Genomic DNA, 24,615 nt, shown 5'->3' on the forward strand with positions numbered 1-24,615 from the left:
TGGGTCATGATGGAGTGGGCATGGCTACCCGACGCGGCTAATTTGCATAAGCAAAGACGAGCCAGGGAGGGGCGCTAGTTTATAAATGTAGACACCGGGGCAGGTCGGGGGAAATCGGGGGTTTGTGCGTGGGTTTAGTCTCGGAAATACCACGGGGCTGAACATGTTTAGCTTTTAGAAGCCTTGCTTGCTCCAGTCTTAACGCTCCTGGGACTGTGCATGATTATAGTCTATACTGCATCCTCTGATCTAACGGCGGTAGAGCGCGCGCTACAATTTCGCGCTTTCTTTACCTCCCCGCGTGCACTCGGTTTGACGTGAGAGGCGGCCTACGGGTGAGTGCAATAAACCCCTTCACGCATCACGTTGTCTCCTTTAAACACGCCGCTGTGGATCTCCGGCTTGCGTGTCTCGACCAAACCAATTTAATTGACGGTAGAGTGCGAATGCGGCTTTCATTATTATTATTATTATTATTATTATTATTATTATTATTATTATTATTATTATTATTATCTTGGGTAGAGATGCCCAAACGGAGCTGTTTTTATTTTTCTTTCCTCGTGTGTGCGCGTGCATGCATTGGCTTTTTAATCCGTTTGGCTACACGCGTCTTTTCTTTCTCAGAAATAAATCCCGGTGAATGTTGTTCACATGCACTGGTCACGCCGCGCGCTGCAAACTGTGAATCTAATGGCTGTCTTGCAAATTTGGTGGCTTTCATTTCCTTATTACTAACCCAAAGCGCCATTACTGAAACCCTGGCCTTATGGTAACATGTTTTTTTTGTTTTGTTTTTTATGTAGCGATCGACTGATTCGGGCTTCGTCATGCACTAATGATGGTACACAGTCTGGGATTTTCTGGTTTAGGAATTACTAGATGCTGGATTGTTCACAGGTGCATGCGATAATTGATGTTATTTTATATAGGAGGTTGTAGACATGGACTGGTTGGTGTGGTGTGAGCGTTGGTTGTCTTTGTAAAATCAAGCGAGTTTGTGCCTGTAAGCATATGAGCTACTGAACTCAGATTGAATCCGGATAAAATGTCATCTGATCCCGTATCATTTACCGGACACTTACTAACTGGCACATCAAATCGATAAACTGTAATACACCATCATTGATTTTGTAAACTTCCAATTAAAGGTTGCTTTTTACACATCGGGGTGGTCACCTAATCCATGTTTGCCTTCCTGATTTATGAAATGGGACTGCATCTCAGTATGTGTTTCTACACCCACAAAATGGTGTCTCTAACAAGTTCAGGACTTTGAATGGAAGGTGTGAGTTTTGCACTTAAGGAATGGGGATTTTTTAAAAAAAAACCCTGTTGGCCAGTGGCAGCTGCAGTGCTCCTGGTCTGACTTCTGGGCTCATTTGCAAGCCATCCTGTTTACAAATGGGTCATTTCAAGGTGACAACTGCTTTGGGCTGCTTGTGTGAACTCATGTCTGTATTGTAGTTTATGGGTTGACAGTTTTGCGTTGCATGGCCATGTTACAGTTCTCGACTTCGATCCTCATCCTTCTATCTGTATGTATGTGATTTGCCAAAAGACAAGAATTGCAACATGATTAAATAAGTGTTGCCACAGATCTTGTTCACATCTGCAGAGTGTAATTGCAGTTAATCAGACCTTGTGAAAGTTAATCCCATGGTGTGACATTTGTACAAATTTTTTTTTTTTGCATCATGACACACATGGGGTTTCTGACAAACAAGCCAGTGGTTGCATTTCCTATTCCTATTTTTCAGTAGTGAAACACATGAACCTGGTTGTATCTATTGGAGTGAAACAGCTTTACAAGTCTCTAGAATAATTTCCTGAGGTTTTTGATAGCTAGATTAAACCATTCTGGTAGTTTGGTGTTTTGGTTTCAGCTTCAGATGCTCCACCCATGTCATATGCAGCATCAAAAAGCTTTTTTGTAAACCTTCTAGGTCCAACCTTCAAACCAAACACTGAGCTTTCTGACAAGATGTTTACAGCCAGTGAATTGAAATCTAACAAATTTGCCATTGGATAGTGAGTCCTGAAGAAACCCCATGTCCTGTGCATTATAGTTAAGTTTCCGATTTCAGCCCACAAAAGCCTGTTAATTAGCTGATTGTTTCCTGCTCCAACACACCTGATCTAACTAAACACTAATATCTGCAGGAGAGGAAGATTGGAGCCTGTAGGACCATTCTGTATTTAGTCATCTAGCATGTTGCTCTTTTGTACAAAGATGGATGGTGCTTGTACATGTTTGTTTACAAAACGCTCAAGTGTTTAGTGAAGCTATTCCTTTGTCTACTCTCTTGCATGCCAAATTGTAGGCTTGTCATTTGGTGTAATAGCTCAGCTGTGTCAAGTTATTTTAGACACCCATTTCTGTGAGGGCTTTCAGCATAACTTAACATTGTTTCCGAAATTGTCACTAGGCAGACTGGTAAAGTGGAAATGCTACACCAGTGATGTTGGTATGAATACTTTTTTTGTGATTGTGTAGTTTGTAGGATTAGTCTCTCAAATCGTTAAAGCTTAGGGCCAAACGGTTATTAAGTATTTGAGTGCTCTCAAAGTTGCTTTTTCACCGCCCGCAACTTTGCGAAGGGATCAAGAGTTTAATGTTGGCACTGGACCATTTCCAGGTCAGTAATGAATATTGTGCTTTACCATTACAGCGCTTTGAAATGGGTTCAATAGTTGTCAACAACAGCTTAGCAACTGCCTGACTCACATCCTGCTTCAAGTATAGTGTTTGGCTTATAAGCAACTCGTCTCTATATAATCCATTTAGGCATGACTCGTATCCATTACTAACCGCCGGTCGCTAAATCCCTACTGCATCATGCTAAGTTACTCAACCCATCAGGCAACCATTCACCATTAATACCACTCTTGTTTTTTAAAACCTTTCTACGAACGTAAGAATGTAGTTTTGTTTATGTCCTGTGTGCGTGCGGGTAAAAGGCCTGTGCCTGCCACCTGACATTGTCTCTCTGTTTTAGTGGCTTACCAAATGCTTCTGTCTTGCCCCCACTGCTAATTTGGCACTTTCTTGTTTAACGCTGGGAAAGCAAACACCTGATATTGAGCTATGCAATGTGGAATTTTATCACATTTGTATGGCCAATACTATAGCAGCTAGATGATACTGGTTGCTACTGCAGGCCATTTCCTGGTTATCTCTACCATCATGATCAGTTAACCCTCTCAGGTTTCTGCTCATACATTTAATGGACACCAGAAGCATGGTTTTGAATAAACCCCCAACACAAAAAGAGACATTACTGTGGTTAAGGCTTGGTAATGGGGGTGGGGGTATTGAGGGTGTGGTCTTCCTGCTGATGGATGGACCTTTTCTCTGTGGATTAAACCGGTTTTATAGGTTGCGCTAATAAGCTTCTATAGGTCACAAAAGAATGAGGAAATTGATGGTGGGATTAGAAGTTGTGTGAGCATTATCGCAGGAAAAGGTATTGATGAAAGATTGTAGCAGATGAGGGAGAAACAAGCCTGAATCAGAACAAATTGTCTTAGACGCCTTTTATTTTATCCTGTGTTTAGAAATCCACCATAATATCTAAACAGTTCAGAATTTAATTAATCTAAGCACAATCCTTCATGAATATCACTTTAAAATAAGATCTTCCACTGACATTCTACACCCATGTTTTATACATCTTATTAACATCACATTACCATCACACTAGCAAGAAAACCAACATCGGTTCTGTACTATAAACAGCAATCTAGTCAGTGTAGCGTCACTGAAAGGGCCACAAAGTCTCAAATCTGCTTCTCATGCTGATGCACTTCAGGGCCCCAGTAAGAGGGGTTACAAATTGGCAATCCGCCAGCGCCCTCACTAGTTGGGACATTGACGTAGTATAGTAGTATTGTGGGAGAGAGAAGGATGAAAAGTATGAAAGCTATGAAGGAGAAACGATATTTCAGCAAGAGTTTGCAGCTTTGTGAGCACTATTGGCATGGTGAAAGTGCAGCCTTTTAAGGTTAGATTATGTGCACTGTGGATTCATGAACTCTTTTCACAGATGATCCTTTCATTGCCTGTGTTTGTATGGCAGAAGTGGCACTTGTTTAGTTTGTCAAATACACAAGTTTGCTGTTGTGGATGCTTTTATGATCTTAAAACAAAACACTTTTAAACCTAATTTTGCAAGATGAAGGCCAGAAAAAAACTGCTTTAGCTAAAAGAGATGTTTTGAAATAAAGGGGAAAGATGGATTTGGTCATCATGCTGGCTCTGGTGTCAAGAATGCAGGATGTGGCCAGCTTGCAGCTGCACAGGAACACAGTAAACACACACATGAGCTTGGCTTGGAAGAGCTGTTAAACTGGAGATTTGTGAGCTTTTCCAACGTTCTATAAATCGTGCAAAAAGCGTCTCATGACTGAGCACCCAAATGTGCTTGTGGTTGTCTAGCTAATATAACCCCACCCTTCGCTTACACGCTCTTTAATAAACTCCCTCTACTGCTTCAACAAAAGCCTGCCATCACACACACGGTAAGCTTTTTGTAAATACGCCATTCCCTGTTCCATGCTTTAGCTTTAAACGTTTCCTCCGTGCTCATTAAATGGGTCATATTTATTGGCTATGCTCTAATAAACAGAGAGGCAGAACGCCAGCCGACATGGAATATGCAGACCAGAATAATGAATATATGGGAGGAATGGGGCTTGTTCTTGTATCCTGGTCTAAGGAAATGGAGATTAAAGGGGTTTTCTGACTGAGCTAACTCCCACCTACAAGATATATTTTTTACAAAGGTGCTTAAAAGAGCATAACGAAGGAAATATTTCTTGTCCTGCTCAAGTCAAAGACTGCAAATTTATCAGGTCAGACTAAATCTCACACACACCAGACTGTGTGGGTGAAAATGGGTAAAATTACAGGATAAAAATGGGGTGGGATTATGAAGACTAAATAAATTAATAAACCCTGCTGACTTCTGGCTTAGAAAGTCCATCTCAAAATGGGTGTTGAACTACAGAACTATATTAGGAAGGAATTGTAAAAAAGAATAATAAAAAAAAAATTGCTACTAATTTACAGTCTACTACTTTTTAAATCTGATGTCCTGTTGTCTACTTATAAAGCAAGGAATATGCTTTCTCTTACAAACGTTTCATCCTTAACAGTTTTTATTGGTATCATTGCTATCAGTCTTTAGAGCATTGCATAAATATGTATATATGCATATTTTGGTATTATGTAAAACACATTTGATTGAGGCTTAAACATTGAAGGACATCTGAAGCATGAAGTTGCTGCAATTACCAACCTACTTGTGCACAGAAGATTCAAATAACCTTAAAAAAACAATTATTTTTGAGTAAATAAATAAAATCATTTTGTGATGACAGTGCTTGATTGGTGACACCATTTTCCCTTTTATGGTACTATGGACAATGAACCCTCAGCTATTGAGTTATTTCTCAAACAGTCTAAATGTGGTTAATGTTCGGTTTGGAAAACACCATTGTGCACGAGTGAAGTGTTTAAAAAACCAAATTCTTTATTAATGAGTGTATTGTTTAACAGATGTACTGAAGAAGTTGAGAGGTTTTCTGTAAACCTAGAAAGGCTCATGGTGCTCTATAGAAGTGCCTGTATTTATTTACCATTCTTTGAGACTTCTCTCTTTCATGCGTTACACATCGTACAAATGGCTGCATCAGTACTGCACATAAAAACTATTTAGTTTGTCACTAATTCATATGCTCCATTTGTCTTTTCTCTCTGTCCTGCAATACAGAGAGCGAGTTGAATTTCACCGCTTCGGTCTTGTTTGTATTAGATCCCGCACCTTCCCTAGCACACACCCACACGTTTTATTCACCCTGTTAGTGGCAGGTCAAGCCAGTTTTTGAACCTAGACAAAAGCTCTGTTGGCCAGGCCATCTGGTAGCAGGGAACAGCTCTCGTATAAGGGTGACGGGGGGGGAAAGAAAATTGGACAGTGGGGTGTAGAGGTTTAGAGAAAGAAAAAAGCCCTGATTTAAAGGGCAGCAAAAGAATAGAGATCAGTGGGTTCAAAGCTTTTTCTTTTTTCTCTTTCTCAAAGGGTTTCTGCTTCCATTTTAAGTTTTTTGCACATTTTGCTTTGACCTCACTTGTAATTCACAAAACAGGATATGGTTACAGTAATAATATGCCAAAGGAAACTCAACAGATTAAGGAATACAGAAATCTGAGTAAAGCCTCCACAATCTCCACTATCTTTTGTTGAATACCATGTACATTTCTCTAAAGCACTAACAATTCTCTTAGTGACCAGCATGACTCAGCATTCCTAAAGTGGCTAACGATCTTCAAACTTCAGTAGAACTGCGTGGTTGTGCAACAGAACCACAAAATATGTGGCCACTCAACAAAATTAAACCCACTGCACACAAAATTGTGTTAAGTACATGTGTTTCTACTGATAGGTGAAGCTCCTCCCTTATGTCTCATGTCAAGATCCTCTGACTATTAAACACATCTTGTTGGATTGTCATTATTATACTGCTAGAAAACGCTTTTATTCAGAAACATGTTCACAAGGGATTTTTCATACTAAATTTGTTTATTTTTGTCTCATATTTAGATGAAATGTTTTCTAAAGTAATTAACATTTTTTTGGGATTTGATGACTTGTCTGCCATGTATATAGTTCCGATGCTAACATGGTGTCGAAACTTAACTAAGTGACTCACTCAGTAATATTATGTATGTAATTATAAATCAGGCAAATGGAATTTATAGTGAGTGCAAAACTATTTTTAAAGAACTGGTGAATCAAATGAAGCAGTACTGAGTGTTTAAAACGGGAGTCTTACTGAAGTTTTTAAGATACTTGGATTTTTGAATGTTAGTTTGAAAGTTAATACATTTTGTAACTATAAATCATTTGTATTAATGAATATTTTTGTCCGAGAAAATTGTTTTCTTGAACGTTATTGGTTAATTTTCTTTTCATTCTGTTTATTTGAAGGTAAAGTTGCCGTTCTAACACCTGATACTGGATTAAGGCGTGTACAGCACAGTATTAACAGGCACAAATTATCAGGCAGCAGTTGAGATGAAACCAGATGGAGTAGCTACAACTCCGGCTGAGCCAGCGGATGATGCAGTTGAGCCTGTTCCTGGAGCTGCTGTCAATGAGGAGCAGGAACATCAAGACTCGAGTCCATCGTCTCCACAGCCTGAGAAGCCTCAAAATGAAGGCATGCAGGAAGGAGCACATGCAGTGTTGCCGCCTCTTGATAAAGAGGTAAATGGAAAGTTTTTAAAGCCTAAGGACAAGACTAAAGCACCAGTAAAGACCAAGTTGGGCACTAAAGCAACCACTGCAACAGGTCCCACATCTCGCTCCACTACAGCTCAAAGCCGAGTGGCCAATGGTGTTATGAAGACTGCGTCAATTGGTGCAAGTAAGAAACCTGTGAGTACGGCCACAGAGATAAAAAGTACCTCTGGTGGAACATCTGCTCAAGTCAAGAAAGTGCCCACTGCAACAACTGTAGCTCCAAGAATGCAGATGAAGGCAGCTGAAAGAAAAGCTGTTGGGTCTTCCAGGCCAGTGCCCTCCACAAGCAGCGGGGTAAGGAAAACGGCAGCAGGAACAAACTCCTTGACACTGGGCAAAATGCCAGTTGCAGAAGCCAGCAATGCTTCATTCAAACCCAAGACCACAGGTACAGCTCAAAGGAAATACTTCGCAAATGTCTTATTTCTAAACAGTGTTGCTCAACCTATCTATCGGTCTCTCCTGCAGCACCAAGGCCTACTCATGCACCTACTGCCAAAGCCAGTGTTTCAGCTCCCTCTAAAGCTGCCCCCATACCAAAGACAACGAGGTAAGCCCGATGATGTAGGAGTGTTTGTTGCATTTGTACTTTAATTGGGGGGTACAATCCAGCCCCTTCTGTTTTGCTGCTAGTTTTAGTGTGCTGAAGTTTCCTTTAGAGGTTTACTGTGGATTTTACAGATAGCGATGTTGGATCGTACTTGTTGATACCTGCTAATCAACCATTAATTAATTTCATAATTTTTTAAATGGATACTGGATAAAAAAAACACAATGTAAAATTATACTGTCCTTTATAACAAAAATAAAAAACATGAATATATTCATTACTAAATATAATTATGTAATTAATAAATCAAATATAGCACTCTCAGTGCAGCACACAGTCTCGTATGTGTGTTTTTAAAAAATTGAATAAAAAAAAAACGATGGTGTCAGTGATTCACCTCTAGAGGCTGCTCTTGGACCAGAAGCTAGAAAATCGGTATGAATTTTTACAGATAGTTCCCGCATTTAACTACGGGTGCCGATTATTTAGCAAAACCGATTAATTGGTCGACCTATACTTTCCTTCACACAAACCTTTAATTTATTCTGTAATTTTGTCAACAGAACTGGTGACAAAATCACTGTACAACCGCTGACAAAAATGTGTACTTCCTCCCTAATGCAATGCTTTATTGGATCAAAAACCCCATTAGCATAAATCCAGCACAACCACAAGCAATAGAAGCTTGTGCACGGACACAAAGTTAAGTTAATTTCATCTTCAGAGCACTCTGGAGCTGACGGTTTTACAGAATGCAGTAAAAGACTTCTACAATAGTAAAATACTTTCTACACATACAGAAACAAACTGGATATTAACAGTTTTAAAACAAAAGGTTTTATGGATAGTGGAGATTTCCCTAAATGTTACTGTACTTTGATGTATAGCAGTCTCTATACGGCGTTGTCGTCTTATATTTATTGGCTGCCATGACACATTTTACTTATTTTTAGTCACGCTTGTAAAACCTCCCTACATAATTTTTCATTTCTTTGCTTATATGTTCTCACCCTGTCCATTTCTGCTTTTTAACTTCTGAATCAGTCAGTCATCTCATTGCATTTACATGATGTAAACTAATGGGTAGGTCCAGGTCTTTTGTGTTAATTGCTGAACAATTGGCCATTGTGAAAGCTTAGTTTGTGGGAGAGAGCACGATCAAAGCATGTGGGGCTTTGAGCATTTAAGCATGTTGCGCATTGTAAACATTTAGAAGCTGTGCCCAATATCCGTTTTGCCAATTTTTTTCTATTTTTATTGCAATGGAAATTAAGTTTTTGTAATTTAATAGAATTTGTAGACAACTTTTGTCATTATCTTAATGGCAGCATTTCTGCTTCCCTATTCACGGTTAGTACATTTTGATGGAATCAGCATTATTTTTGTGTTTAGGCCCACTGTAGCAACTGCTTCTCGCCCTATGACTTCCACTGCACCAGTTAGACTAACAACCACTGCTGGTAAACCAACAGCATTAAAAACAGTCATCTCTACTCACTCCGCTGCTGACTCTGCATCATCACAGCCTTCAAAAGTCTCCGCTTCTGTAGCAGCTAAAAAAGGTAGGGCAACTTTTCCCCATCTTGAAAACTACACTTCTTAAAAAGGAGTGGTCTTCGGTGTATAGGCATTTACCCATGGCATTTTACCTTTTCAAAAGTTTGCGGGTACCTATTTAAATCTTCTTTTGCATTCTAGATATGAAAACAACCACCAGTGCAGCATTCAGAAAACCAATGGCCTCTACCACCACTACGCGCTCTACGGCTACAAAGGCTTCCAAACCCGAACCTCCCAAACCTGCTGCAAAGCGATTACTAGCGGGCCCGAAACCCTCTCAACCAAAATTGGATGAAGCAAAACAAGTACCAACACGAAAGGTCCCCCCAAGTCCTCGAAATATTTCCTCATGCCCTGCTGCAGGCAAAATGGCCAGAGACTTCAATAACCAAAAGCAGGGAGCAAATGGTAGCTCTGTAAAGCATCAAACAGCCAAACCAACACAGTCTGTTTTGCCATTAGTTGTCACAGAAAAACCTTCTAAAGAACAATCATCTGAGCCTGTGGAGCCCTCTGCAGTTTTGGAAACTGCAGCCTCTGTAACAACTGCAGCCTCTGAAACAACTGCAGCCATAGCACCTGTAGATTCTGTGATGGACGCACCTTCAGTAGCGCTAGCGCAGCATGATCAACAGACCAGTGCACTTGTGGAAGGTCAGGAAGAAGGATTACAAGTACCTGCCTCAGAGCCTACAAATGTAGAGTGCGTTTCCATCAAACAAACAATAGATGATGAACCATTAACCATTCAGTCAGAAGCTAATGTGCCAGTATTTGTAACATCTAATCTGCCAACCCTAGTCCCTGAACCTGAAAATGTTCATGACAATATTTTGGTTGTAGCACCAATGGCACAAGAACTGAATGAGCAAGATGCTGTAACTGCTTCTCCATGTGAGGTCCCACTTACTGCCGAAGTGCCTCCTAAGGATTTGGAGGTTGTTGAGAAGCAAGAGCAAATAATTTGCACTTTGGAAGAGGATGAAGATGAGGAGAGGGAGGGCAGTCAGCAGGTATCTGTATCTGACATGAGTGGTACACAGCCCACTGAAGAGTCCAGGCCTGGTTCAGCAGGTCTGACTGGTTCAGTATGGCGAGCAGGAGGCCTGCCCTCAGAATTTGACTCGGAGGATGTAAGCTGCAGCCAGCAGGGGGCCTCAGAGCTTAGTGCTCCTGGTGTTTTGGAGGGTACTGAAAGTATGGATGACCTAGGTGAGGCTAGCCTAAAAGGTGCTGATGGTGAAGGTGCATCAGCTGGATCTCCAGACTTTGAGAAGTTCCCTGATATTCCGGTCAATGAAGAGGATGACTATTATGAAGATGACGATGAGGATCATGTTGACGATATGGAAGTGGGATCAGAAATGACTGAAGACCCACACAGGCAGTGCAATGACAATGAGGATGAGGACGATGATGTAGAGATGGCAAGTGAGGGCATCACAGAGAGTGGTCTTGAGAGTTATGGAAATGCAGATGAAGATGACTTGGCAGAAGACTACCGCTTGGACAACCTGAACCGTATGCAACCTTCATCTATTGTTCCTGCTGCACTTTCTGCAGAAAGTCAATTTGCTGATGCGTGGATGCAGTCACTTCAATCAGATTCTACCTGTGTCTCCAACCCATGGCAAACATACTCTGAATCACCAAAGCAACCTGCTGCTCAAGCCTGTTTGGATGTTGAAAGTGCCAATACTGATCTTTCCTCTCCTGAGTCTCCAGGCTTTAGAGATCCAGTTCCAAGCTCATCTGAGCTGCCTTTAGTGCATGCTGCAAAGATTGATATGGGCTTTAGTCAAGGATTGACATCCTATTCCCAACACATTTCTCGGTCTAGCACTCTAGTGGGCCCCGAAAGAGCAATCAATACAAGCAGAGATGCAAGCACACCTGAGGAGCCAAAAGACTACAATATTAGCCCTGGACTAGAGAACCCAAAACTGCCGTTACCAGTTTTGCCAGACATTATGCAGGATCTAGGTCTCTGTAAATCTGAGTGTGCAGGATCTGAACATGAGGAGGAAGAACCGGAGACTTTGCCTGCAGATGACATGTTTGTTGGTCTGTCAACTGTGACTACTTCTGCACAATCCTCCCACTCTTCTGCCACAGGGGAAGAGGCCAGTGATACAGAAGGGGACATGCAGATCAGTGACCTTATTGAAACTGGTTCCACCGGAAATGAATGCTTTGACAGTAAGCAAGCTGTTCACAGCATGTCTGCCTTGGTGGAGGAATGTGAGGAGGCATGCGTGGAGATGGAGGGAGGTGGTGGAAGTGATACTCCTCAGTCTGCCACTTCGGCTGCCTCCTATGGTTTTGAGTGCACCACCTCTAACTCTAATGCTCAGTCTACCACAGAGAGTTGTATCAAAAGCCCAGGCATTTTCTCTCTCGAAAATGAAGAGCAGCTCCCGGATGAAGCCAAAGACCTATCACTTATTAAGGAGCTGAACCTTTCACCTGCTGATGCTCCTGCAGTTGCTAATGTCCTTGAACAGGAAGGAGAGTTCCAGATGAACCCTGAGCAGCAGTACATGCTCTGTGGGAAGGTCACTGAGGAGTTGCCAGAGCCTTGCATTGTCCCCAGTCAGACAGGCTTGGATAGCTCTTCCCCTTCACCAACAGAGCACCAACAAAACTTGGATCTTGATGCACCACATCCCTATTACTCCACAATATGCGAAAAAACTGATAGCTTCTTGACAGGTAATGTATAGACTACACTTTGCCAATGCACCTTTCAGTGTTCTTTGCCGTCTGTCAGGGTCTTCCCAGGTTTGTCTTAATGCCAAAAATTGGAGAATTTTAAGAGGTAGAAAAAAAGAGGTTGATCATTTAAAATGGTATTGCCACTCTAACATTATTAATGGTAAGTTACCAATATATGGCTTAAAAGTCCTGTATGTGCAATAACTACTTCTATTTCCAATTAGACTGTTTTGTTTGACTCCTTTTTTTTTTTTTTTTTTTAAAGTATTGCCTTTGACTGGCATGAATTGTGGTGTTTGTCGTACATATAATGACTTCAACATGAAGGAACTGTGGGCTTGGACAATTTTTGTGTAATTATCATGGCATTTTAAATACAAATACTAATTAATTGTTTTTGTATTTTGTTTACTCTTCTCATTGAGTTTGTAAGTCTCCTTTCTTCTTGACTTTTACTTCTGTACCCCCTCCTCCACACACATGCCTTGTTTCTTCTTTGCACTAGTGGGTTTGCTTAACCCATACACATGTTTTGAACTATATATTTTTTTTTTCCTTTTTGAGTATTTACTGTCCTAGCTTTAAATAAAGGATAGACATTTAACACTACCAACTTTTTTCAGTATTTTATTTTTAATTAAAAGGTGATTATAATTGATAACTGATAACAATGTGTTTTATGCAGAATTAAAATGACCATTGTTTAATGCATAACAAGCATAATCCAAAATCCAGACATTGGATTGAATAGTTTCCTCCAACCCCAAATTTAATTGTTGCATACATACTTAAAATTTATATTCAAGTATTATGGTTTTATTTATGTTGAGGGTTAATTCCTACAAAAGTCCTAAGAGGCCATGCATTATAATAAATTTTATTCTCGTTTCCTCATTATCAGGTCTTAATTTTTCTGTATATTCATAACCATAACTATATGTGGCAGAGGGTGCCCCCATTGGCTGCCACAAATGGTTTTGTTTATCAGGATGCTGCGAAGATGCCTACAGAACACGCTCTTATGACGAATACACAGAAAAAGGAATGTTCTAGATGCAGCAGCAAAGATAATAACAATAAACGTTTGTGGCAACGGATGCATGGGCACATGCTCGCCGCTGCCACAAATGCTTAGTTATTATCCATGATGCTGCCTCTAGAACATGCTCTTATTACAAATAGACAAAAATTAAGTACTGAACATGAGGAAACGATTATGTCAAGTGTAAAGTTGTGGTGATGAGAAAACAAGAATTAAAAACCGCATGGCCTGTTGTTTAAATTTCTACATACATGGACATATTAATCTAGTAAACAATTTTCTTTTAATGGCAGCTTTACCACCTTTTACACACAATTGTTACATTTGTTAAACTGGAGTTGGCTCCTATTCCAGTCTGCTTCCACTATTTTAGTGTACCCCTCTATGCCTTCACCCCCCACCACCAATCTATCCTGACTCCTTCTTGAATCCCACCATCCAGAGGGAAGGAGCAAGCTCGAGATCTACAAGGCTTCTGGATCTCATTCTATACCAAGGTGCTTAGTTGTCCTTTCCCTGTTTGACCCTTTCAAATGCCTTCATCTCCATGTGGTTTGGTTCTTCTGCTGTTCATCTGACCCACCACTTGGGGCTGACCAATTGCTATGCTTTGACCACCATTCAAAGTTCAATTCTGTCAGATGAGCTTTTTGTTTGTTTTAATGGAGGACATGCACTGACTTGCAAAAGACAATCACTTGGTCTGTCCACGTTAATATGCTAAATGATGTGCACCCTTTAACTGAATTATGTTGCACTTAGTACAGTGATCTTGTTCACTGTAATTGTTGCTTGAGGCATGCTCGTGTGTGGTGTGCGTGTGCTCCTTCTTATTTGCACATATTGCTACTTTGATACGCATGGTGCTTGCATGTATTCATCCAGTTGCTTTGGTTGAAGTGGTTGTATATTTTCTTTTTTTTTTTTTTTTTTTAAACACAAGCCTTTTCACTCTTCACAATAGTCGGTGGTTACTGCATATACAGGGCGTGGCCGCTTTCACTGCACAAAATCTCATGAAGTATTCTTATTCTGATGAATGTTTTTATATTAAATACTTTTTGTCTATGAACTTTCTCTGCCCTGCTTTCTGTGGTCCTCCACTTCCAACTCTATTTTTTCCATCTTTCATTTACTGCTTTGTTTTACTTGTGTGTACATAGCACTCTACCATCTTATCCCTCTTTTTTTTCTTCTTCTTCTAACATCTATTTGCCATGTTCACAGGAAGTGACCTCTGTGCTCAGCAGAAAGAAAAAGTGCCCAGAGTCCACAAAAAAAGGCCACCCAAGCATCAGTCGGGACTGCGTGTGGATCTTGTGACCCGACTGCCTTCTGATCTTCCTCCAAGGAAGCCAGATGTGGGGTGTAATTCTCAACTCCGGAGGCTAGAACTTCATCAGCAGCAGCTAGACGAGATTGAACAGAGGCGGGAACAACAAATCCGAAAGGCAGAGAGACCAATGAAGGAAGAAAATGGTGAGGAAAAGGAGGAGGTAACGCAAGTGGAGGAAGAGCTTGAACAGAACAGGGAGGAGAAAGAGAAGGAGCTGGAGGAACAAAGAAGGGATCTGCTTCATCTGCAGATTCAAAAGCAGCAGCAGGAGCTGAAGCAAAGACAGCAGATCATGCAGTGGCAACAAGAGCTGGAACAGCAGCAACAAATTAAGCATCAAAACAGTCACCAGAAGAATTTAACTCCGGTTCTCCTGTCACCTTCTGGGTTGTGCACAATCTATGAGGCATTAGAGACCAGTGATGCAGAGGAAGACAGAATGGAAGATAGAGAACTGGTGCTGAAAGTAAAAGTAGAACATGAATGCTCCCCCAAAGTGCACATAACCATCCCAGAGGTAGGATCCAGTTCAGATCATCCAGATTCTCCACAATCACTGGGCACATTACCATCTCCAAATCCCATAAAGTACAATGAAGGTCTAACTCATTCTGGGGCTTTAGACAGCCCTCCTCTTTCTGGATCCAGCTCTCCCCAGGAGCTTGACTGGAATGAGAAAACTGATATTGTCCAGCAGCTGATTAGCCAGACCTTATTACTAAATGGAGATAAATGCTGCCCACTTTTGCTCCTCCCTGGTGGAGCTGCTGGGACACTGAGCCCACTAGAGACAAGCCTGTGGCCCAACTTGCCCCCACTTACTCCACCTTCTGCCACAGTTACCTCTGTTAGCAGCTTCTCAACTGAGATTTCAGGCAGTTCTCCACAAGGGGAGTGGACAGTAGTGGAGCTAGAAACTCATCATTAAGGCCTACTAGAAAAGCCAGACTAATAGTAACAAATGCAGCTTTTGGGTGTAAAGGGTAATAATGACATGTACTGGATTCAGTTTTTGCTTTGTAAGCAACAATTTCTGAAAATTAATTTTCAGAACTTTTACAAAACCTTTTTACACAAACTGTTTTCGTCACAGTGATTCTGTAATTTTACTCTCCCCATTGTCTCCACCTAATGCTACTGTATAAGAAGGATTTGACCGCTTTGTGTCTGAACAGTTTATCCTAATTTATTTTGTACAATTCCCTGCCTCTGCCAGACAGCCATGAAAATGTCAGCCATTTTGTTATTGCAAGTGTCTGGCTGTCTTTCTCTCATGTATCTTATTCTCTTTATGCCTCGTTTTTGCCTCCATTGTAAACCATCTTGAAGACTTGCATGGAAGTAAACTGGCACTATTAAGCCTAAAATTAAATTGGAATGAAATATGATATGGCAATGAGTTCTGAAGTGTTGTGATTAGCCAATATTCGTTTATTTTAATTAACTGATGCAGTAAGTAAAGGAATAGTCTTGAGGCTTGTCTTAACATACCAGTTAACTAGTCACAGTATGAAGGATTGAAAGGCATCAGTAATACATGAAACATTAGGTATAATGATTCTAATAAAGGGGATCGTTTACAGGAAACACACTTGGATGAGTAAAATGGTAGTAATTCCACAAAATGTTCTATTAAATTTAAATGAAGGATCGGCACAACCAGCTTAATTTGGTAGAAAATGGTGCTTCTAATATTTCTGGAATGAAATTGATATTTATTGATCAATATAATTTGATACACAAACTGTTCAGATGCAGTGCTTCAACAAACTGTTAGTGGTAGTCCACACAGTCATAAGCCATATTGAATCTGTTTGTGCCTCAATATTGTTCCTAAAACCAGGACAGAATATGAATTTTGCAAATATATTACACTGTGACCGAAGAGCTTGTCAAATTCTATAAACGGTTCTAGAATGTTTCATGTTACACTGCCAATGTGCTGTGAAAAGTCTTTGTGTGTCGTGCGTCATTTGTGGTCATTTATGTTAAACTGTATAAACAAGGCATATTGAGTATATGGTTAGTCTTGTCCAAAAACTATAATCCCCAAAGTTAAATAGAATGCTCCTTGAATTTGGGTAAATTTATGGGTGCAGATAAATTGGTAGCCTTTGAGACTGCATGCTTGATTATGCTGATTTGTGACAATTTAGATTCTTGTAAAAAGTAGATTATTAAAATTATATACTTTGGGGGTTTTTGCTTTTTAAGTGTGCTTTTAATACTTTAGTCTTGAGTTTTTTATTTTGTGTTTTTTTTTTTTTATTCAAGATTCCTTTAATAGATTAATCACTGAACACTACAATCAGGGAATCCAGGTAATATTTAGACCAGTACTACTGTTTCTGTAATCACTGTGTGGAATGCCACATTTCATAACTTCATGCCAGCATTTAAGGAATGTTTATGCCAGACATACTGGAATCACTGTAATTAACAATCAGGGATCAATAGAAAAACAAAGGGATCAGAGTTACAAATGAAATACAGAAACTGTGATCACATTATGCACAAGTGGAAATATAATTATTGTTCTGTACTAGTTTGTGTATATTTTTGTAATTTATTTTCAAATGGAGGAATGTATTTTTGTATTCGTTTTGTAGATGTTATGAAACCATGGCAGCTCAATTTATTTGATCAAACTGTAATTTACCGTTTGTCCATTTCAATGCTGAAGGAAAAAAATAAATAAAATAAAGCTGATTGGAAGATTGTTGTATTTATTTTGTCTTCAAGGGTTGAGTAACATTTTATAAAAACACTGCCACAGAAAAAGACTGAATCAAAAGCATGTGATAGTATCTCTAAAACTAATTAGAACTACGAATAAAAGAAACTGAATTCTTACTGAACCTTTAAAAACGCTGTTCTCACGCCTGGCTGGCTGGCTGACTACTTCTTGCCGTGTCATTGTCTTAAAGGTTGTGTGATGCTTTGATCAGTCTGAGAAATCAGCACCTTCAGCAGACAGTCTGTGGCAATACAGGAAGTTGGCTCCTCCTCGCCCAGATACGCCAGTGGCTTGTACTGACCCTGAGGAATTGTGCACAGCAACCTACAACACATTTATTTCAAATGCAGTATTACAGTAAACTTCTGAAATATAAACAAACCATGTCAATTATACAAGCCAACTTAAAATGTAATAAACTTCAATCTTAACTATTCTGAACAGCTCGGCACACTGAGCCTAAAAATTGACCGCTCTAATTCTCAACAACATTACAATGCTGCTTTGAGGACGTGCCCAAAGAATTGTTAACTATGCACAAATGGTCCATTGTATGTGAACAGATATTAGTCATGAATTCCCTTGTTCTTATACTGAGATGGTTATTGTGTGGAGAGCCTGTTACCAGTCAATGATGTCTTCAGAGTCTGGGTCAGGATAGATCTGTACCCACTTTCCGATAGACCACATCCTCGATACGGTTTTCTCCCCTGGCTTTCTTTCTGTCAGTTCTCTCAGTGCCTCTCCTTCCACTAAATGGATGTCCACATGGCAGAGGAAGTAACTACAATAAAACAAGCCACTTGTGAAGTGTTTTCTGTAGGCATATACTATACCACATTATTACAGTCCTGTTTGGGAACACAGTACTTGTGAGACAATTTTCTTTACTTTGAATATTCAAGAACTTGCTACATTTTTTTTTATAAAGGAATAAAAACTTTCAGTCTAATTTCTTTCAAATCGACGAGAATTTTGCTACAAATTATAGGACTACGGCATGTTTTGAGACACTTCTTTACAATATACTTCTGCATAACATTACTTTGTGTGTTATGCAGAAAAAATAAAAATGACTGATCATTTCTCTTCCCGTGGGCTCACCACCTGCAGGAGGGACCGTAAGGGACGGTGCTATGAGGATTGGGCAGCAGTCGAAGGCGGGGGTCTGCTTAGACTGCTGCCCCCGCGACCCGGATTACGGATAAGTGGGAGAAAATGAATGAATGAATGAATGAATGATCATTTCTCTCAGTTTTACTCACTACTCTATATTGTTGCCTTCCATCCCCTTCTCTCTATTTGTCTCCTGTCCTATTTCCATCTCTTGTTTCCCTTCTGTCCTCTTTTCACTCTTTTCCACTTCACCTACTGTCCCTGTCATTCGCTTCACGTTCCAGCGCATGCGTTTGTACAGCTCATTGCTGGTTAAGGTCAGGAAAGGGGTGGGTTGACAGTAACGGAAGATTGACATCTTGATGTTCTCCACTTGACACTGGCCAATGTAGAAATGAGAGATACTGAGAGAGAGAGGGGGGGGAGTCAAAGAAAACACTATAGATTATCAAGCAATTTTCAGCCCGCATACGGAGACCTTCTACGCATTTAAAGGAGCAGCCTGCAAGCTAGAACAATTTTATTAAACTTTTAATAGTACAATATGATTAAAGAAATTTCTAATATCCTGGTTTTTAGACTTTTGTTTTCTGGCTTGGAAAGTAGGCCAAGCTGCATTCGACTTGCTTCAGAAGTGGGAACTCGTAATCACGTCATTTATTTTGTGATGAGAATATATTGCAATATGTATATTTTTCCTGATTAAAATAATGAACTGTATAGTGAATTTTATATATGTAACAAGTGAGTCTGCCTGTGTTGATGGATCCAAAGCAAATTCACTTTAATTTCTGAAAGATTCATTAAAAAGTGCATCACAGTTGATTGCTGTGAGCAGCCATATTGATTTTTCTTCACTTGATGAGACCATCATAAGAACCAAAATTTCCCAGTCTTGAGAACGTGAGGAAGAGAAAGAAAGGAAATAGAATCACAATAAAAGGTATAGCCTTGTTTATTTTTGTTGTCAGATGCTGCAAACATAGATTAATATAGTCACATAGATAAATATTCATAATGAAAACAGAAAATAAAAATATTCATTAAAACTATATAAAAAACATGATAAACTCATTATAAAAGAAGCATATTTTATGCCTATATATCACTTACGTTAATCTTTAGTCTGGTGAAACAACACCATTTTTACAACATACAAATGTAGTAGTAAACAAATAGGAAACCCTCTTCATGCAAAGTCAAACTTTTACTACAAAATTTCAGCCGGTATCATTTGCATCAGCTGCAGAAACAAGAACGCAGCTTAAGATCTTGCAAGTAACTAATGGTTTGTATAAACAAAGCAAATTTTTTTAACAAGCTTCATCTACACTCTCAGCATAATTGCAACATATACTGATACCAAACAGAAGGGAATGATGTCCTACCCCAGTGGGTCTGTCTCGGCCAGAGAGAGGTACCCGTATGAAGCGTATGTTAAGACCAGCTGTTCCAGCTGAAAACACAGTTGCTGGGAGAACTGCATTAACTGTGGGTAATGACAGATGAGAGATGGTGAATTTTTTCAACAAATTAAGCATCTTGAAACAATGCTGCTAGAATTTACAGTAGCTGGAATCAGTGTGGAAAAAAGAAAAACCTCTATAATCTCGAAATAATTTCTTAATGGCCATGCTCTGTAATAGGTCTCTTCGTGTACTTTAAGAGAAAATGCAATTAACCAGCAGTTTGAGCTACAGAAGCTCGTCTGTTGGATCGGACCACACGGACCAGCCTTCGCTCCCCAAGTGCTTCAATGAGCCTCAGCCGTACATAACCCGGTCGCCGGTTCACCACTGTTCCTTCCTTGGACCACTTTAAATAGATAATGACCACTGCAGACCAGGAACATCCCACAAGAGCCGCAGGTTTGGAGATGCTCTGACCCAGTCGTCTAGCCGTCACAATTTGGCAATTGTCAAACTAAAATCTTTACGCTTGCCCATTTTTCCTGCTTCTAACACATCAAATTCAAAGACAAGATGTTCACTTGATGCCTTATAAATATCTCCCACTCACTAACAGCTGCCATGATGAAGAGATAATCAGTGTTATTCACTTCACTGGTCATAATGGTATATGTTATGCCTGATCAGTGTATTTATCAGTTTTTTTACTTTAGATAAAAACAGATCTAGAACATTCTGGTAAGTCATTTTGACCACGATCTTACCTGAATACGTATGTGCATGGGCAGTGATTGGCCAGAAACCGTGTTACGGGCGGCAGACTCCATGTAGTCGAAATAGGGCTGAGATATTTCCAGGACTTTTGGCACCACACGAGCAAAAGCTTCATTCTGGGCATGATCTCCACTAGAAAAAACATGCAACGGTGATGCTTTTCAGTTGAAAACTGATTTACATTAACAATAATAAAACATTCTTCAAAAACAATTCCCTGGTTTGTCTCGATGGGGTAAACATCAAAGGTTGTATATCGTACACTATAACAGGGAGCCAAAAATCATTTAGCAAACTGAAGAACCATCAAGTAAAACCATGAAATTTGACCCTCTGAGTTTGGGTTAGTGTCTGTATGAAGTTTCAAATATGTGCATGGGCTTCCTTTGGGTTCTCCAGTTTTCTTCTCAACATGCCGGCATGTGATCTGTCTACGCTTAATTGCTTTTGGGTGTGGATAAGTGTGTATAAACGTTTCTGGCGTCTCATCCAAAGTTACCTAACATAGTATTTCCAGAATAAGCTCAGGATCCACCGCTGCACAAAACAGAATCATGCACTTACTGCAGATTAAGGAATGTATGTGATATGTGGAATATTTTATAAGCATGGGATTTCGGGGTTGACACGTAGTTTTCTTTTAGTGCACCTGTAGATGAGGTGGTTCTGATACGTGGCGACTTTGCTGAGTAGATATTGGAGTTGTTTTTCTACGAGGTGTAATTTATTATGCAGTAATTTCCGATCAGTGGGAAATGAACAGAAAGCAAGCTGCGCCTCCATGCAGTCTGCTCCTTCACCGACAGAGGGCACCACCGCATTGCAGTCTATAATTAAAGACACAAAGTGAGTTAATTGAATTGAATTATGTTATATTTATAGTAAGTGAATAAGTGAAAGGATTATCATTTTTCTTTAAAAAAAAAAGGCTTACCGGCTTCTTTCTTTAATGTGTCGGTGTTATAATCCTCTTTAAACGGTAGCTTCTCTATCGGCCCCTCGGCAGCGCGCTCGAGCTCCGCCATTTTTAACCGACAACGCTAATATGTTAGCCTGGTAACTAAAAACACACACAAGAGCATCATAAAATAAATAAAATGAAAATATAAGTACTTAGATATGTTCGAGTTATAAAAAATATCCACGGGTGGATGTGAATTTGTACGTTACTACTACACACCGCAATTGTTTAAAGCTGAAACGCGGTATTAGCCGAATCCAGGCTCCTCGTCGGCGCTCAGCGATCACGTGATCTATGTAACCTTGATGTACGTGCCGCCTTCAAGGGACATCAAAATGATGGTTAACACACGTTTCCGACTCTGAAATTTCACATCAAGTTCTCTCTCTTTTTTTTTTTTACAGTTTCTACACCCAACACAATTATAATATACTTTGTTACTAATCTTTACTATTTGTTTAGAGAACTGTTTCTGTCTCCAGTGGTAGGTAATACTTTTTTATACTGAATGAGATTTTGATATATTGTATGAATTGCAAAATATTATAGATAATAATAAATCAATTGTTTAGAAGTGATCAGAAAACCTTTAATATCGTGCTTTGTGCTGCACTTGTATGTGTGAGAATCAGGAACATTTTACATGTGGAGGAAACACAAGTACATGATTTAATAGTGGAAATTACCGGGTTTAATTTCCTAATGAAGATTCAAGATTAGTTTTACAGCTTGTTTGAAACCAGAATCAAGATTCAGCTGGGCAATTTTTTATACTAATAATTTACCAAATATATTGCAAATTTGTTTGGTTTCAAAACAGTTACACACTTAATATTCAAATTCCTATTAGTTGCTTGCTCGTGCTACATTCAAGTGCTCATTAATATCTGAGTGAATAAGAGTTTCTCACTTTGGCCATATAAGAACAGGTGTATTGGCTGATGGTATTGGCTGATCTGAACAGGGCGTTTCTAGACCAGATTCCTATTGTCACCCCCCCACTCATTGCTCTGCCCTCCCACCACAATACTCCATCTACACACCATACAAATCATTTGCTACCGTCCATAAAAAAGGTTAAACACATTTAATGATTATTACAAAACTGCCCTAATTCATGTATGTAAACATATACTGTAAATTATGTTTCAGCAGAACAACAGGTGAATAATAGAACCCCCCCCCCCCACACACACACACACAATTTAGCCAAAAACTAGCCTGCCTAGCCTTAGCCTTAATTCAATGGTTTGTTTACTTGTTTGTTTGTTTGTTTGTTTAAGCCCCGCCCCTTTCATAGGATTATGTGTAGGTAAAAAGTAGATGACCTGGCCAAAACAATCACCTGATCTAAAACCAGTTGATATAGGTTGGGATAAGTTGGACCTGGTGGGAGTAAAGGAAAAGCAGCCAACATGCACTTAACACCTTTGAGTTTATATATATATATATATATGGCTGCTTTTCCTTTACTCCCACCAGGGAGTATATACATATATATATATATATATATATATATATGTGTATGTGTGTGTGTGTGTGTGTGTGTGTGTGTGTGTGTTCTTTAATGCTTGATGTGTGAAGTGTGTCAGGTCTGGATGCATTGTCTCGCCCCTCCGTGATGGTCACGTGATGACTCGGGGGGATACGGTGGATCCTCCTGCTCGGGCCATCATCATCACCACCACCATCATCACTGTAACGAGGACGAGTTTTTTCCCCTATAAAGAAGATGAAGCCTCTCTGAATGAGGAGATACGTGTCGTTATTTGGGCTGTGGAGCGCCGTGTGTCGGGTTGGACGGATTTCCGCGCTGGGACGAGGAACAAACAAATGACCGACTGGGTGAGATGTGTGTTGAATGGAAACCGAAACACGAGGGATAAACTCTTCGCTCTTCAGCTGGATAACCGGTGCACTACCATTCTTTTTGGCTTAATACCTTGAACGTTTTCCTGTTTCCTTGTTATTTTATTGTTACGCATGTTGATTAGGGAATGTGTGAACTGGAGTCTCCGAGCCGCCTGTGGGTGAGATGATGTTCTCCTTCGGGCAGCCATGAGATCATTTTGGGTCTCTTTTTCCGATTTTAACTCGTACCCACGCTTGTGTCGTGACTTTCATTAAAACAGACTCCTCTTCTTTTCTTTATTTCTTTTTTTCCCCCCAAGACATTTTGGATGAACGGTCCATTGGACACCAGCGGGGCATTCACGTTCTTCAGCCTGAAGATGTCCATCTGAATATAGCTTTGGATTTACTTTAATACACAAAGGAACATCCAGGACCTCTTTGTTAGCCATCAGTAAATATCTGGGAGGAGGGGAACAAGAAAACAAACTGTTGCCCCTGACAAGCCGGTGGGATCTACAGGATTTTCATTCTCATTGCTTTTCATCGACCACAAAATGGCCAATGATTCAATTCAAGTAAGTGTGGTTGACATTTTCCTTCATGTGCTCTAATGTGTTCAGAAATATAACCTTTTCCTAAAGTTCTTTTAGCAGACTTGCCCAAATAATCCATTGAGTCAGTGTGAACGCCCTGTGGACAAACTGCACATAAAAAACAAAATTATATTTGGATTATGGGTTGAACTTATAAGACAAACAAATCCATTGAATTCAACTTTACATTAAAAGTTTTAAGAAGAACCATTGCATTCAATATATCCATGTCACAATCGCTCTCGTCACCCATAAGATTATACTTCTTCAAATCACTTGTGTGATATTTCTTCATAAGTGTCCCAAATAACAACAAACTCTCTTTTCTTTTTATAAATAGGACAGGGTTTATCTTGACAAGATGGTCCCAGGTTAGGGAGACTCTTCTCAAAGTTTGTGCATGACCAGAGAAACTGCAACAGTTTATGATGTTCTTCAGCTCTGAAAAGGACCAGACTTTGTTCCATGTCTGTTGTTTGTCCTTATCTGTTATTTATGTCTCAGCACTAGTTTTGTGTGGTGTTAACATGGTAACAGTTCACAGCTTGTTCCTTTCCATTCAAACCCATTGATCAAAATATACATTTTCATTTTTTTGTTTGTTTGTCTCCTTTATACTATTTAGTATTACTTCTGCCTTTGGGCTGTTTGCACCATGTCG

At 39.8% G+C, this 24,615-nt stretch overlaps 3 protein-coding genes across 4 annotated transcripts in view; 2 read left to right on the forward strand and 1 right to left on the reverse strand.

Moving 5' to 3' along the window:
• Nucleotides 1-75: 75 nt before the first annotated feature.
• On the forward strand, nt 76-17,225 carry prr36a (proline rich 36a). Of its 2 annotated transcripts, none has more exons than XM_083523003.1 (6): nt 76-335; nt 6,993-7,695; nt 7,776-7,857; nt 9,250-9,419; nt 9,556-12,129; nt 14,402-17,225. In XM_083523003.1, the coding sequence occupies exons 2-6, from the start codon at nt 7,080-7,082 to the stop codon at nt 15,436-15,438; spliced, it is 4,479 nt and encodes a 1,492-aa protein (XP_083379129.1). In that variant the 5' UTR covers nt 76-335; nt 6,993-7,079; the 3' UTR covers nt 15,439-17,225. The 2 variants fall into 2 exon arrangements, with proteins under 2 accessions (XP_083379129.1, XP_083379130.1); XM_083523004.1 differs by lacking the exon at nt 76-335 and adding an exon at nt 411-435.
• Nucleotides 15,945-22,916, reverse strand: cUnh19orf67 (chromosome Un C19orf67 homolog). Its single transcript, XM_083523029.1, has 9 exons — nt 22,853-22,916; nt 21,717-21,825; nt 21,481-21,606; nt 21,196-21,373; nt 20,537-20,678; nt 19,752-19,852; nt 18,513-18,767; nt 17,873-18,031; nt 15,945-17,571 (listed from the first exon to the last, which is right to left on the reverse strand). The coding sequence occupies exons 3-9, from the start codon at nt 21,569-21,571 to the stop codon at nt 17,424-17,426; spliced, it is 1,074 nt and encodes a 357-aa protein (XP_083379155.1). The 5' UTR covers nt 21,572-21,606; nt 21,717-21,825; nt 22,853-22,916; the 3' UTR covers nt 15,945-17,423.
• Nucleotides 22,917-23,066: 150 nt separating this feature from the next.
• Nucleotides 23,067-24,615, forward strand: part of pkn1a (protein kinase N1a) — a 45,918-nt gene continuing 44,369 nt past the window's right edge. Inside the window, exon 1 of the mRNA XM_083523022.1 lies at nt 23,067-23,936. Within this exon, the coding sequence (XP_083379148.1) occupies nt 23,916-23,936 (21 nt within the window). The 5' untranslated portion in view covers nt 23,067-23,915. The remainder of the gene's footprint in view (nt 23,937-24,615) is intronic.

Source organism: Silurus aristotelis (genome assembly GCF_946808225.1).
Source record: "Silurus aristotelis genome assembly, chromosome: 20".
In the NCBI taxonomy this organism is placed as follows: domain Eukaryota; kingdom Metazoa; phylum Chordata; class Actinopteri; order Siluriformes; family Siluridae; genus Silurus; species Silurus aristotelis.